General features: G+C 35.9%; 1 protein-coding gene across 2 annotated transcripts in view; it reads right to left on the reverse strand.

Moving 5' to 3' along the window:
• Nucleotides 1-1,558: 1,558 nt before the first annotated feature.
• Iyd (Iodotyrosine deiodinase) overlaps nt 1,559-15,044 on the reverse strand; it is a 140,672-nt gene continuing 127,186 nt past the window's right edge. For both annotated transcript variants that reach the window (XM_067151538.2, XM_067151537.2), the window contains one exon: nt 1,559-2,413. In XM_067151538.2, coding sequence (XP_067007639.1) covers nt 2,231-2,413 — 183 coding nt within the window. In that variant the 3' untranslated portion in view covers nt 1,559-2,230. The remainder of the gene's footprint in view (nt 2,414-15,044) is intronic.

Here is a 15,044-nt window from a genome sequence, read left to right on the forward strand (position 1 = left end):
AAATTTCTATTAAAGCTCCAGCTGAGCTATGTACACTGGCAGAAAAAAATATCCAAACACCAAGAAGGGGTTGTGCTAGATTAACAAACGTTGGTAAGCATGTTTATACATCTGCAAGATTATGTTGATTCAAATTTCCTGCAAATCGCATTAGCGTGACACTAGTAGTGAACCCACGACTTTGCACATCAGGTTTGCTTTAAATACGGGCTGTACTGTGTGAGATGGTTAGTTACCTGTGAGATTGGATGGAGTGACTGTGATTGGGTCAAGAATGCCTTTATGACGACGAAGAGGCTAGTATCAACAGCTTACTGCGGTTGAACAAGGCCGTATAATAGGGCTACGTGAAGGTGGATTTTCGTTCCACTCTATTGCAGAATGACTTGGCAGGAATGTCTCTACTGTGCATGCGTGCTGGCAGCAGTGGTCACGAGAAGGTATGGTCATAAGAAGACCAGGCTGTGCACGTCTCTGTGGCACCACCAGGAGGGAGGACCACCATATTTGGCATATGGCTTTGGCACAGCAGACTGCGTCTGCAGCAGCAATTCGAGCGGCAGTTGGCAGCACAGTGACACAACGAACTGTTCAAAATTGGTTACTTGAAGGACAGCTTTGAGGCAGACATCCTGTGGGGTGCATTCCACTTAGCCCAAACCACCACCGTTTGCGACTTCAGTGTGTCAAGCGAGGGCTCATTGGAGGATGGAGTGGACATCCGTTGTGTTTTCCGATGAAAGGCAGTTCTGCCATGGTGCCAGTGATGGCTGCGTGTTGTTTAGAAGGAGGCCAGGTGAGTGCCTGCATTCCACCTGTCTACGGCATCGATACACTGGACCTACACCGGGAGTTCTGGTCTCGTGAGCAATTTCCTATGACAGCAGGAGCACACTCGTGGTTATCCAATACACCCCGACTGCCGATGTGTACGTCCATCTGGTGATTCGACCTGCTGTGCTGCCATTCATGAACCGTATTCCCAGGGGTGTTTTCCAGCAGGATAATGCATGCCCCCATGCTGCTGTTGTAACCCTACGTGCTCTACAGAGTGTTGGCATGTTGCCTTGACCTGCTCCATTCCCCGATTTGTCCCCAATCGAGCACGTATGGGACATCATTGGACAACAACTCCAGCGTTATCCACAACCGGCAATAACTGTCCCTGTATTGCCCGACCAAGTGCAACGGGCATGGAACTCCACCCCACAAGCTGACATCCAGCACCTGTACGACACAATACATGCATATTTGCATGCCTTTGATTAAACTGATTATTAATGAACCAGCATGGCACATTTATGATGGCTTTTCTCATGCGGATATTAACCTGTAATCTTGTATCTTTAATCAATTAAATATGTTACCTCGACAAATATATTGCCAAAATTTGCATATTCTACATTCCTTATTTCATGGTGTTTGGATTTCTTTTCACTAGTATATATAATTATATTAATTGATTTTTCATCTTTAATTATTTATTTCACTTACCTTATTGCCTGGTTATTTAGGTGGCATTGACATTCACATTTGAAACACTCATTCTCAACACCAGTTCAAAGCTAAATGAAAACTTTTTGTTCAGTTTTGTGCTCTTTTTGAAACTTTACAAACATCTTTTTACAATTATTGTTGCATGGAACATGAGTACATTCAAAGCTTAGCAAAATACAGGTGATACAGGTGACCCATAAATATATTTTTTCCAGGAATAAAAATACTTTATGTGAGAAATATTTGAAAATTGTGTTTTTTTGACATAATCAACCATCAAGGTGCAGGGAAATCTCTCTCATTTTGTTTTTCAATTGCACATTCATCACTATGGCACTCAACAAGTTCATTTATAAATTTAAACACTAAAATATTTCATTTCAAGCTTTCTTTCAATGTAAAATTCAATTCAGTCATGAACATCCTATAGCACTGAAAATCCTAATGTTCACAGAAATACACATTACATCAAATAGTCAAAACACAAACTTCTTTACCAATAACTTGAATCACTGCATTGTCATCTTTTAAAGATTCTTTGAATCAGCCTTTATCTGCATTGTTCATCCATGAATACTTTTTTAACGTGAATCTGGGACAGACATAATCTATTACAATGCCATGGTACATGGAAGCAGATAATGACTTAAATCTGTTGACTGAGTAGAAATAACTCTTGGATTACGAAGTCACATATTAGATTACCACTCTGACTTGGTATTGCTTCACAACTTCAGATTTCAACTAAGATATCTTCCAGTGGTTTTCGCTTGAGATCTGGAACAGTAGCATCTTCAGCAGGATAGCCTACAGGCAGGAGAAGAGTGAGCTTCTCTGAGTTTGGACGTCCAAGAAGCGTCCTTAAGGCAGGGCCACAGTTGAGGGGTGTGCTGGTGAGGGAGACCAGGCCTGCATACTGCAAAAAGAACAAGATATTAGGTAACATCTCCTGATTCTCTTTGAAGTATCTTACTGGGTCTTAATGATAAGAAAGGGCCTATGATGACCTGTTAACATGGTATACCATAAAACCTTAGATCAGTGGTTCTCAATCTTCTTTTTGATGATGGCACACTACATGTTGTAGGAAGTTCCCGCACCACACTAATGTACAAGTTAGCAACAATGCAAGGGACATTGGTCTTACACATGCACAGCTTGCCTTCTACAATCAGTTGTTGGTAGGTTTGCATTGGAATGCCATTTCATCCATGTTCTAGGATGTTTTGACACGTGTTATGTGCATTATCATGATAATTTTGCTTTTTTAAAAATCGAAGTTCAGTATCGATAAATTTCTAATTATAAGGAGAAAAGTTATAGGTGAGTCAATGACAGAATCTAACGGTAACAAAAGTGAGAACAAAATGATCCCAAGTGTGTCATAAAGGCAGTATAGATGGAAACAAGAAGGACAACAAACTTGAGAGAGAGAAAAGGTGTGTAGCCTATGTGTTTGACTTTGATTCACCATGAATTGAGCCTTCATATAAGAAACTCTTGTTCCTTTCCAACCTTGATGGTGTTAGAGCATTCAAAGCCCAGGGAGTCTTTCATTTTCACGTCCTTTGTGGCCCTTGTCTTTCTTTGGCCGATACCTTCATTTTTCAAAGTAACGGATCTCTTCCAGTTTTTCCCTCTGATTAGTGTTAATAGAGGGTGGTTGCCCAGTTGCATTTCCTCTTAAAACAAAAATTACCATTACCACTATACAATTTATAGTTTATAAACTTCATTGTTGAATATCTGTATTCATGGTATACTCAGTTAAATTGAGAGAGAAAATTAACCTTCCAACAAATACATAATATTGTCTTAACAAGAAAGTACATATATTAGATTGATATCACAAGTACATGTTTTGTCCCTTTTTATGAGACATTTTCAGCTTGAGAAAATAAGAATTACCATACATATAAAATGACAGCAGATATATTGAACACAAAATTAATAAAATTTTAAAAGTTCTATTAACATTGGGTGTAACACTTTTTTGTCTTCTTTTTTATCATGCAGTTCTTTGAATACTGTGTTTTAATGATAATATGTTTCAGTCATATAGAGTACTAGCATATACCCGCAGCTTCACCCGCGTTTATTATTTCAACCGTTAGATGTATTTAAACCATTTATTCAAAAGCGAAATAAAAAACATTATATATTAACACACATTGTTTTTACATAAACTGCATGAAATATATAATTTTATTTTTAATTATATAGTTACTTTCAGTGCTTAAGATACTGGGTTGGGGGGTGGTACAAATAATATTAAAATAATACAAAAGACCATATTATATTTAAAAAACTAATTTTTCCTTGTAGAGCTTATGGATAAACTATATTAAATGTCCTTCCATTTGGAGCTAAGGTGTATAGTGTGTTTGCCTTTTCAGCTCTTGCAACAACCCATGTACAGTTGACCATGGGTGAAGCACTGTTTCTGAGATTGAGTCCTACAACTCTGAGCGCTTGTCCTTGTGCCTTGTTGATGCACATAGCGAAACTCAAAGGAACGGGAACTGCAGATGTCTAGATTGAAACAGTATATCCGAAGAATGATTTGAATCCGAGGAATGAATACTACTTCCAGTCATGATGGTGACTTCAACAATATATTATTCGCCATCAGTTTCTTGACTCAGGGTTTAATTCCGTTGGAGATGGAAGGAGGATTCATATTCCTGAGAAGGATAATTGGTGCCACAATCATCCACTCCAAGATGTTCGAAGGTACTCCAGGTGACTCCAAGTTGTTCAAAAGTTCTACCATGTAGTTGACAGCCTCATCTGTATTACATATCATGTTGATAGACTTATAAATTTGTAGAATACTGGGTAATTCTTGTAAAAGTTGTTTGTTGATGATAATATCAGCTTAATTTCTTGGAGCAAGAATTGCTGTTTGACACAGCCGTGTGTGATCAGTGAAATGCTGTGTCCATCTATGACAAAAATTTTAGATATTTGCAAGCCGTAGATTTGGCTGCGCATCGCACAAATACACACAGACAAACCCTTCTGGATATCGTGGACTGAACAAAAATGGCTTCAAATGCCATGGACTTAAAATGGCACCTTGACTGATATATGTATTATTCCTTGTTTATTATCCACTAGTTTCCTTTAAATAAATTATAAGATGGAGTTAGATTTTTAAAAAAATACGGTTCATGTTTTATTGCTGATATAGCAAAATCCTCGTATTCGTTAAAATTTTAAGTGAATGAAATGAATATCGGGTAAATATGAAATAACTAACTAGATTAAAAGTAATGTAAATAATTAATAAAGGCATGTCTTTACCTGTATAAAGATTAATCTAAGAATACACCTACAGTAGGCCTATGTTAAAAATTTATTTATTTATTTATTTATTTATTTATTTATTTATTTATTTATTTATTTATTTATTTATTTCATAGCACAATATAGATTACAGATATAAATTTCAGATATCTGTGTGCTATAGATTTTGATAGGCATTGCGCACATACATGCAGACAACCACTTCCAGATGTCACGGACTGATGGCTCCTTGTGTTGGGGACCGAAAATAGCTTCCTATGCCATGGACTTGAAACAGTTCCTTGACCTGTATTGCTTATTTTATGTACATTGCCTAGCGACAGTGAATCTATCAATTTAATCCTGGTGACAGCACGTTGGATTATCATATCCCAACACTAGTTTTCTGCCAGTTTTTTGTTCATAACTACCCAATGAATGTGAAAATGAAAAATCCTGTTTCGAAGTGCATTTGGACCGCTGTCCGTTCACCTATGTTAAAAATTCAGATCTCTGCATGCCGTACATTTGGCTGGGCATTATGCACACACTGGTGCGTGCAATCTCTCTTTTATTATTATAGACTAACAAGATACCCGTGCTATGCTATGGCTTTAAAATGAATGTTATTATTCAAAGTTTTACATTTTGGAGAGTCTACTGTCAGCTGAGTCTGTAAAATACATCCTTAGTTCGTACGTCAAACGGTTTTTGGGGAATGATTATTTATTTTATAATCTACCACTCACTTGAACCTCGTACAGAAGAATTTAAATGTTTTAAACCATATCTGATTTAAAATCTAGGACATAAAAGCGACCAACCTGTGAAATTTTAATTTTTTAAGTTAAACAATAATGGAGGAATGAATACTTTTATAAGGGGTGAATGTTTTGAAATATTTATTAACATCTAGGATGTAGAAGACCACTCTTCACAAGAAAAAGTTATGTTCATGCCTGAAACAGTTTTGGAAGAATAGATATTGTGTTTTTGAGAGCCAACTACAGTACTATCTAAACCTCTTAGGGGAGAAATATTTTGAAGTGTATGGTATTTTACACCCAGGACATAAAAGATGACCCTTCTCATAAAATTACAACTTTGTACGCCAAATGCTTTTGCAGGGATGAATAATTTAGTTTATGGAGCTAACTTCATTTGACACTTTAGCGGTGGAACGTTTAAAAATATTTCCTATTTCACACCTAGGATTTAAAATATATACCGCTATTTGGAATTTTGTCTTTGTACGTTAAACTGTTTTGGGCGAAGGAATTAATATATTTGTTTTTGGATCTTAACCCTCATTTAACTCTCTGAAGGGTTGAATTTTTTCAACCTTCTGTTATTTAACACCTAGGATATCGTTTGACATTTTAACTTCGTAATTCAAACAGTTTCACATAAACGTATATTTTTGTCATCATTCCTCATCCTCCACTCAAAACCCCTTAGTGGTGTATTGTTTTAAGTCCACTTCTTATTTGTATCTTCATAAAAAGAATTCAACTCCAAGGAGAGGAGATTTCAAATACCAATTTTCACATCCGTAACATCCTTCGTTTTTGTGATATAAGTATCCTCATACAAAGAATTAAACTCATTTTTCAATTCATTTACCCACCTTTAATTGGATTTTTCTAAAACAAAATAATGCATATATCTTCATTTTTAAAGAAGACCCCAAATACAAATTTTTATGTCCGTAACATCTTCAGTTTTTGGGATATAAGTATCTTCATAAAAAGAATTCAACCCATTTTCAGTCGTTCTTACACCCCCTTTAAGTGGATGTTATGAAAACAAAAAATACACATTTCTTTATTTTTAAAAGAGATTACAAATACCAATTTTCACGTCTGTAATATCTTCAGATTTTCAATACCAGTATCCTAATGAAAATAATTCAACCCCACTTTCAACTCCTTTTTACCCTGGAAACAAAAAAGTATGTGTTACTTTATATTTAAAAGAGTTTAAAAATACCAACTATCACATCTATAACATGTAACGTTTTTGAGATATACTCATTTTAAAAATTCACTCCCTTTGTCAGTCCTGTTCACCTCCCCCCCTTAAGTAGGTTTTCCAAAAACAAAAATAAAATATGTGTTTCTTTATTTCTAAAAGTGATTCTAAATATAACTTTTCATGACTGTAACATCTTCAGTTTTGGAGATGTAAGTATCCTCAAAGAGATAAGTATCATCAAAAAGGTATTCAACCCATTTCTCACTTTTTTGCTTGCTTAAGAGGATTTTTCCGAAAACAAAAAAATACGTGTCTCCTTGTTTTTAAAGGAGATTCCAAATACCAATTTTCGTGTCTGTATCTGATGTTCAGTATTTGATGTATAAGTATCCCCATAAAAATAATTCAGCTAAGTTCACTTCTCTTCACCAACCCCACCCCCTTAAGTGGATTTCCGAAAACAAAAAATGCGTGTTTATTTTTGAAGGACCGAGCTTGATAGCTGCAGTCGCTTAAGTGCGCCCAGTATCCAGTATTCGGGAGATAGTGGGTTCAAACCCCACTGTCGGCAGCTCTGAAGATGGGTTTCCATGGTTTCCCATTTTCACACCAGGCAAATGCTGGGGCTGTACCCTAATTAAGGCCACGGCCACTTCCTTCCCATTCCTAGCCCTTTCCTGTCCCATCGTCGCCATAAGACCTATCTGTGTCGGTGCGACATGAAGCAACTTGCAAAAAAAAAGAAAAAATTTTTGAAAAAAAGAAAATATTTTTGAAGGAGATTCCAAATACCAATTTTTATGCTGTATCATCTTTCCACTGAAGTGTTTTTTACCGAAAACAAATATGTGTTACTGTTATTTTTAAAAGAGATTAAAAATACCAATTTTCACGTCTGTAACTTGTTAAGTTTTTGATATATACTTTATATATTCTCATTTTAAAAAATTACTCTCTTTAACACTTCCCTTAAGTGGATTTTCAGAAAACAAATTATGTGTGTTCCTTTACTTTTACAGGAGATTCCAAATGCCACTTTTCACGACTGTAACATGTTACTTCTTTGAGATATACTAATTTAAAAATTCACCCTATTTTTCACTCCTGTTCACCACCCCTTAAGTAGATTTTCAAAAACTAAAAAATATGTGTTTCTTTATTTTTAAAGGAGATTCCAATTACAAAATTTCGTGACTGTAACATCTTCAGTTTATGAGATATAAGTATCCACATAAAAGGTATTCAACCCCATTTTCACCCTTTTTCACCCTTTCTCACCTCGCTTAAAAGGATTCCCTCCCCCCAAAGTGTTTCTTTATTTTTAAAGCAGATTCCAAACACCTACTTTCATGTCTTTGAACTGTTCAGTTTTCAAGATCTAGATACACTCATTTTAAAAATTCACCCTCTTTTCAATCCATTAACAACGGAATATACAAAATTCCTTCCTTAGTGAGCACCTACATTGTAATATGAACTTTACAAAGCAAAAAATTTAATGTGTCCTCCTAATTCAATACAAAACATATTCCATCATTAGATAGAGCAATAAAATTCAAACATGTTTCGGCTCGTTTGAGCCATCTTCAGTGAAATAAATGGGGGTTAAAGTAATCTACATAATATAAGGTAAAGATGTTCTAAAAACATAATGAAAGAACAAATGAAAAACAAAAAAGTCTGATGGAAATAAAAATAATACCAATATACAATATTTACATCACTAGATGGAGCAAAAATTAACTCGCTGAGACAAATTTAGTGAACGAAGGGTTAATATAAAACATAATTGAAACCAAAAAATGTGCTAAACCTAAGAAAATAAAATAAAATAAAAGATAACAGAGGGAAATGAAACATTAAGTGCTAATAGTGAGGTTGCGAATCTCTTAGACTGAAAATTTTAGTTATAGGCCTATAACACTTCAAAAACAAGACGAAATCACTGTGTTGAAAATTCAGGTTAACAGTCTGTCTTTGTAGAAACACCATCTCACGAATGGCTAGGAGGGGAGCAAAAAAACTTGAGAAACCAACTCTCCAACTTGCTACCACTCCCCCCTCCCCACTCTCTCTCCACCCTCTCCCTACCAGCCCTGCACCTCCCTTCCCCCTCCACTCCTCCCATCCTCGCAAACACAGCTGAGTCAACAATAGACCGATTGTACAAACGAGACCGTTAACTTTGAGAAGGCCAGGCCAGTTCGAAAGGACAACCACCTTTTAAGTACCGTAAGTTTTAACGTTTTCTTCACACCCATTTTACACTTTTTATTTATCAGCACAAGTTTCTCACACAACCTCGTTTTTTCCATTACAGATTGGAACTTCATTGACTGTTTCCACTATGGTCACCTTCAGTTTACCATGCACCTGTTTCTCCTCTAACACAGCTTCTCAATTTCGTCGCTGCCTTCCCGACCATTTAAAATAAGGCAAACACATCTAGCCAACATTGGAAATAATTTTCAAGAAAAGGGACCGCTAAATTGAGAAGAAATTGAGAATGCTGCTATTCTAAAAGATTTAAATTCATCGGTGTCTTTTCCCATCACTTATCACATACATTTCACCTGGCACGTTGTCTCCTCTCAAACTTGGTTTCTCAAGTTTTTTTGCTCCCCTCCTAGCCATTCGCGAGATGATGTTTCTACAAAGACAGACTGTTAGCCTGAATTTTCAACACAGAGATTTCGTTCTGTTTTTGAATTGTTATCGAACTAAAATTTTCAGTCTAAGAGGTTCGCAATCTCACTATTAGCACTTAATGTTTCGTTTCCCTCTGTTATCTTTTATTTTCTTTTATTTAGGTTTAGCACATTTTTTGGTTTCAATTATGTTTTATATTAACCCTTTGTTCACTGAATTTGTCTCAGCGGGCTATTTATTGCTCCATCTAGTGATGTAAACATTGTATATTGGTATTGTTTTTATTTCCATCTGTCTTCTTTGTTTTTCATTTGTTCTTTCATTATGTTTTTAGAACATCTTTAGCTTATATTATGTAGATTACTTTAACACCCCCTTATTTCACTGAAGATGGTTCAAACGAGCCGAAATATGTTTGAATTTTATTGCTCCATCTAATGATGGAATATGTTTTGTATTGAATTAGGAGGGTACATTTAATTTTTTGCTTTGTAAAGTAAAAACCGTCAATACAGAATGATTCTAATATCTTGTAATTGTAATATGAATATATCCACAAAATTTAATTTCCTTATGTCCAGTAGGTTTGGCTCGGTGATGATGAATCAGTCAGTCAGTCAGTCAGTCAGGACAAGTTATTTTATATATATACAGTAGGTATAGATTATGCTTTTTACATTATTGATTCATGGTTAAAATTACAGTAAGCTAAAATCTTCGATAAGCTATCGAACTATTTTTCATTTTATGATAAAGTGTTTGTGAACCAGCCAAGAAAACTCCTCTCAATTGTTAGTTATGCCACAATGTGGATGTAGTGTCTTGAATTTGCCAGTGTGGCTTGATGCTGAACTATTTTAAGAGTTTTTCCACTGGTCCTTTTAGAATGTATCTCGTTCTTGTCTTGTGTAGCCATGATTTTAGCTATGAATTAATAATGTAAAAAGCATAATACCCTATAAAACTGAAAAACATTATCATAAGGACACAGTATTCGAAGAACTGCATGAGAAGAAAGAAGACAACAAAGTGTTACACACAGTGACTTTAGAACTTTTTAAAATTTTATTAAATTTTTGTTAAATATGTCTACTTTCATTTTATATGTACGGTATTTTTGTTTTCTCAATTTGAAGATGTCCCACAGAAACGGGAGGAAACATGTACTTCTGACAAAAATCAAGTACATGTATTTCTTGTTAAAACAATATAATGTATGTATTGAAAGGTGGACTTTCTCTCAATTTAATTGACCACTATACTATGTGAGTTGGCCGTACAGTGAGCTTGCATTCAGGAGATGATGGGTTCAAATCCCACCATGGCACAGTGGGTAATTTCTAGCATCCAGCCGGTCAAAAATAATATTTTCAACCCTTGTCTTTGGTGCGCATTTTCTGTGAGTCGTGTTTATAAGACTCTTGGGTACAGTAATTAAGTATTGAAAAGTATTGATTATCTATTCTCACCGAAGGCCTAAAGTGGCTCTCCTCCATTAGGGCATCATATTCTGGCGAGGCGAGCGCGCAGTTATTATTATGTGAGCACTCAGTAAAGACATCAGAACTAAATATTTCTTTAGCTTGCAATATGATTATAACAGATGAAGGTATGTATTTTTATATAGTATGTAGCATTTTCTGAAAATTACTATATTGTTGTCCGAAATATGCGCTTAAAATTCAGGTACACGGTGTCCAAGCGCTATCTAATTATACAAATTCGAGCTGACTTTCAAAATGGATTGCCTTTGATTTCTGCAATAAAAGTCTTTTAGATGAGTTATCTATACTTCAAAGAATAGAAAACTGTGACTTTTTGCTGCGACCAGGCGCGACCATGAGAGTAATTAATTTTTTTCAGAAGCCATGTACTGTATAACCTGGAGGTCGGTTTTCGTGCTGTTGAGGAACAGCAGGGAATATAAGCGGAACGATGATATTGCGAATGTTGTAATTGAACATATAGGCTTTGAGGATTGTTCCGAGGATATATCCAAGTCAATAAGGAAAGCTGTCAGTATTTTTTGTGCTTAAATTGGATCACGCTGGACAAAATATGGTAGAAAAAGGGACAAATTGCTGAAGTACAATTAAAGTTGGTTCGAGCAGAGAATGAGCCTTGGAGAAGGACGTGTATCACAACAATGTCAAGATGAGCCTGCCAGTACTATAACTCATTCCATGTTAAGAAAACAGTATTGCTCTTATGACAACAGGGTTGCCATATCGAACGATCCGCTCAACGCCATCACGGGAAAACGGCGGCACATAAATTTGTGAAATTCAGTATGTAAGTTCAAGACAAAAGGCTGAAGAAACTAAGCTAAAAATTACTTTTATGAACTGAAGGGAACGTGGGGTTTACAGTGGCCACTTTCGGTTCGTACAGAATCAGAGGTAAACTACGGAACATAAGAAACCTCAGCACTGAAATATAAGGCAAAGTGCGAGATAAAATAGACAAATAATTTTTATGGACTTGAGGGGCGGGTGATGTATTTAATTGCATTTAATAAATTTATCCAGACAATAAAAGCTAGAAAACAGACGCAGTAAATAAATACTGCAGATGACTACAAAACATCACAGTATTAATGTTAAAGAAATAAATCACACATGTAGGCTTATCGCATAACTCTCATTCAACACAATACATTTACGTACTGATTTAAAGCCTGCAATACACACATAATAAATAAATACTGTAGATGACTTCACTACAGAAGTTCAGGGAGGAAACGCGTCTATTGGTTGGCAATACCAATGATGGAAACCGCTAGAAGATTCTTCAGAGAGGCTTCCACTTCTGCGGATATTACTGGAGTGGATATAAATTTAATAAACCATCTAAGTGCCATCGTAGAAACACTTTCGTGTGGGTATGCCATTGATAAAGTAACATTGGCATGTACGCAAAGGAAACTATACAATTATACTTACAAAAATACAAATCGTACTACATGCCTGTAACTTTGCACAAACTCTTGGGTCATGGCACTGTATTATACCTATTGGATACCTCTCCGAGGAAGCCCAGGAGACCAGGAATAAAGATAATAGGAAACCTTCCAGAAAGACACAAATACTGTTTTCCATAGGCTGCCTATATCATCGGACCCTTATATTACCAGCTTAGGGAAATCAAGGAGGAGGAAGTTGATTTCGCTTTCACGAGAAGTGCTCAACTTACTGTCTGAGCCTCCTGTATCTGGTTCTGCCGAAGGAGATAATGAAAGTGACGATAGCGATTCTGATGTAACTGCATCTAATGAATAAATTGTTTGGCAAGTACATGTATTCCTGTATCTGTTTTTAAACATTCTAAACAGCATGTCCCACAATTAACATCTATTTAATTTCTTAAAGCTATAACGAAAAATTATTAAAATTACAAAGATTACTAATTCTATTCTTGGCGTAGTAATTTGTTATTTGTAGTTGATTGACCACACACTTAATTATCTCCAATAATAGATAATACATACTAAGTTTTATGTAAATCGGTCCATTAGTTTCCGAGATACGATTTTTGGCCGGCTAGATTCCTGAAATTACGCACTGTGCATGGGCAGCCTTGAATATGGTTTTCTGTGTGTCCCATTTTCACGCCAGGTAAATGCTGGGGCTGTACCTTAATTAAGGCCACAGATGCTACCTTCCCAATCCTTGCCCTTCCCCATCCTTGCACTGCCAAATGTCTTCAATGTGTTAGTGTGAGGTTAAACCACTAGCAGAAATAAGTTCATCTACTCTCTTTGAGATTTAATTTTCTACCCTGTTACTACCTCCTCATCTAAGTAAGAATGCATTGTGTTATCCCTTGTATCATGTATTTTTTATGTTTGATACATATTTTTCATTATTAACTCTGGTTAATTAGGAATAAGAATGAAAATAGAGAATGCATTTTAGATATTTGTTACGGTACTTCAGCTAAATTAAATTTGAATGTTGGCATAATTTACAGTAACTATTCATCAAATTAAATGAATGTTGTTTGATGTTGTCATATATCAATGCCTGGTTGTGTAGTGTAATTGATTAGACATTCATCTCCTGAACTCAAGATAGCAGGATTAAATCCTACTAAAAACTCCCTAAAACTGACTGAAATTTAAAAGTGCTTAAATGTGAACCCACGTTAGTAGATTTACTGGCATGTTAAAGATTTCCATTTCAGTATTCCAGCATCTCTAAAACAAGTAATAGTTAAAATAATAATATTAAACACATCATCATCATCGTCATCATCTCTGAATCTGTTCGACTCATTGCCTGAATGGTCAGTGTACTGGCCTTTGGTTCAGAGGGTCCCGGTTCAATTCCCGGCCGGGTTGGGGATTTTAACCTTAATTGGTTAATTCCACTGGCCCAGGGACTGGGTGTTTGTGCTGTTCCCAACATCTCTGTAACTCTCACACCACACATAACACTATCCTCCACCACAATAACACGCAGTTACCTACAAATGGCTGATGCCACCCAATCTCATCGGAGGGTCTGCTTTACAAGGGCTGCACTCAGCTAGAAATAGCCACATAAAATTATTATTATTATCTCTTAAAATAATGCCCAAAATTTTATATAAGGCTATATTGAATGCTTATCTCTTTTTTATTATAGCAATGATTGTTGTTTTATGGGGCCTAATATAAAGACCAGCCTGCTCAGTGGTCTAGGAGTAGTGTGCCAACCTCTTACTCGAAGGCCCTCGGTTTGATTCCTGGCCAGATCAGGGAATTTTACCTGGTCCTAAGGGCTAGCGAGAACAATTTAAGAGCTATCTGACAGTGAGATATTATCCCCAGTATATAAAGCAAAGAATAACAGCTGACAGGATTTGTCACGATGACCACATCACCTCATAATCTACAGACCTTCCAGCTGAGCACTGGTTGTGTGATAGGCCAGGGCCACCAGGATTGTGATGCCATGAGATTTTATGTTGCTTTTTGCTTTTATTTAACATCAAGATCATTGGTTCTGCTTTTCCTTTCTAAGTTTTTACTCACCCTGAAGAATAGGGCATAGGTGGTAAAATTTAGTTGAAAAACAGGAAAACCTTGTGCTTATTTGTTGTTATAGATAATGAGAAAAGCACAAAAATATCACAGCCTTAGCTGAAGGGAATATGATCAGTCAGTAAGATTCTCACCTAGGTGTTATTCACACACAGCACAGTGCTTCTGAGATGATTAAAATGGAAAGAAAATGTTCTTATGGTTTGATTTTCCTGTAAAATCTCTGGACCTCGTGGCTTATGATCATAAGATTAGAAGTCATGCATTAGATGAATGCTTCAGAAAGCCATGAAGAGAGGAAAAACTACCTACTATAAACAAGTTTTTGAATTCACTACTATAAAGGATTAATCTTGTAATGTGAATACGGTAAGTGAAACTCTATTTATTGGAACATATTTGATTTGTGTACTGGGATATTATTTCCGTTTTATTGTCCCTTGTTTGGTGCACCTGTTTAGTTGGTACATTCTACCTTCCAATTACCATATTTACTCACGTATTAGACCCCTTTTTCTCCCTACTTTTACAGCCAAAAAAGGTTAAGGGGGTCCAATATGTTATAACCTCAAATTTTCTGCAGTGTACACAACTTCTAGGCTATAAAGAACTA

This window comes from Anabrus simplex, chromosome 7 (genome assembly GCF_040414725.1).
Source record: "Anabrus simplex isolate iqAnaSimp1 chromosome 7, ASM4041472v1, whole genome shotgun sequence".
In the NCBI taxonomy this organism is placed as follows: Eukaryota; Metazoa; Arthropoda; class Insecta; order Orthoptera; family Tettigoniidae; genus Anabrus; species Anabrus simplex.